This window comes from Triticum dicoccoides, chromosome 3B, assembly GCF_002162155.2.
Source record: "Triticum dicoccoides isolate Atlit2015 ecotype Zavitan chromosome 3B, WEW_v2.0, whole genome shotgun sequence".
NCBI classification, from domain to species: Eukaryota; Viridiplantae; Streptophyta; class Magnoliopsida; order Poales; family Poaceae; genus Triticum; species Triticum dicoccoides.
The window spans coordinates 779,199,207-779,199,731 of NC_041385.1; the positions used below are offsets into that span (position 1 = coordinate 779,199,207).

The window sequence follows — 525 nt, forward strand, 5'->3', positions numbered from 1 at the left end:
CCCCCAAACCCATGGCCGGCACCTGCTAAACCGCGGGTGAGCCCTACCGCTGACACCCGACCCCTCTCCTCCCCCACCCTGCAGGTCCCGGCGCGCTGGAGCGGCGGCTTCTCCAGGCGGCGGCCGAAGGCAACCTCCAGCTCTTCAAGAGTGCGTGCTCGCGTCCCGCTCCGCCCGCGGATTTTGGTCTCTGGGAGCTGGATCGAGCGCCGATTTTGACAGATTTTTTCGGATTTTGTTGGGTCCGTACATGCAGGGACCGCCAGCGCGCTGGACGGCGGCAAGGGCCGCCTCAGGGACGCGGTGGAGGCCGTGACGCTCCAAGGGCGAGGCTCCGGGGCGCTGCACTTCGCCGCGCGCCGTGGGAGGATGGCGGTGTGCGTGTACCTGGTCGAGGAGCTCCGCGTGGACGTCGACGCCACCGACGAGACAGGTGCGCACTTGCTCTCCCTCCCTCCTCAGTACGAAAGCAAGTCCCTTGTTTTCTTTCCCTCTAGAGTAGATGATTTGAGGTTGGTTGACCTG

General features: G+C 65.7%; 1 protein-coding gene across 1 annotated transcript in view; it reads left to right on the forward strand.

Moving 5' to 3' along the window:
* LOC119280010 (poly [ADP-ribose] polymerase tankyrase-1-like) overlaps positions 1–525 on the forward strand; it is an 8,331-nt gene that overhangs the window by 1,047 nt on the left and 6,759 nt on the right. Inside the window, exons 2-3 of the mRNA XM_037561024.1 lie at positions 85–150; positions 257–433. Coding sequence (XP_037416921.1) covers positions 85–150; positions 257–433 — 243 coding nt within the window. The remainder of the gene's footprint in view (positions 1–84; positions 151–256; positions 434–525) is intronic.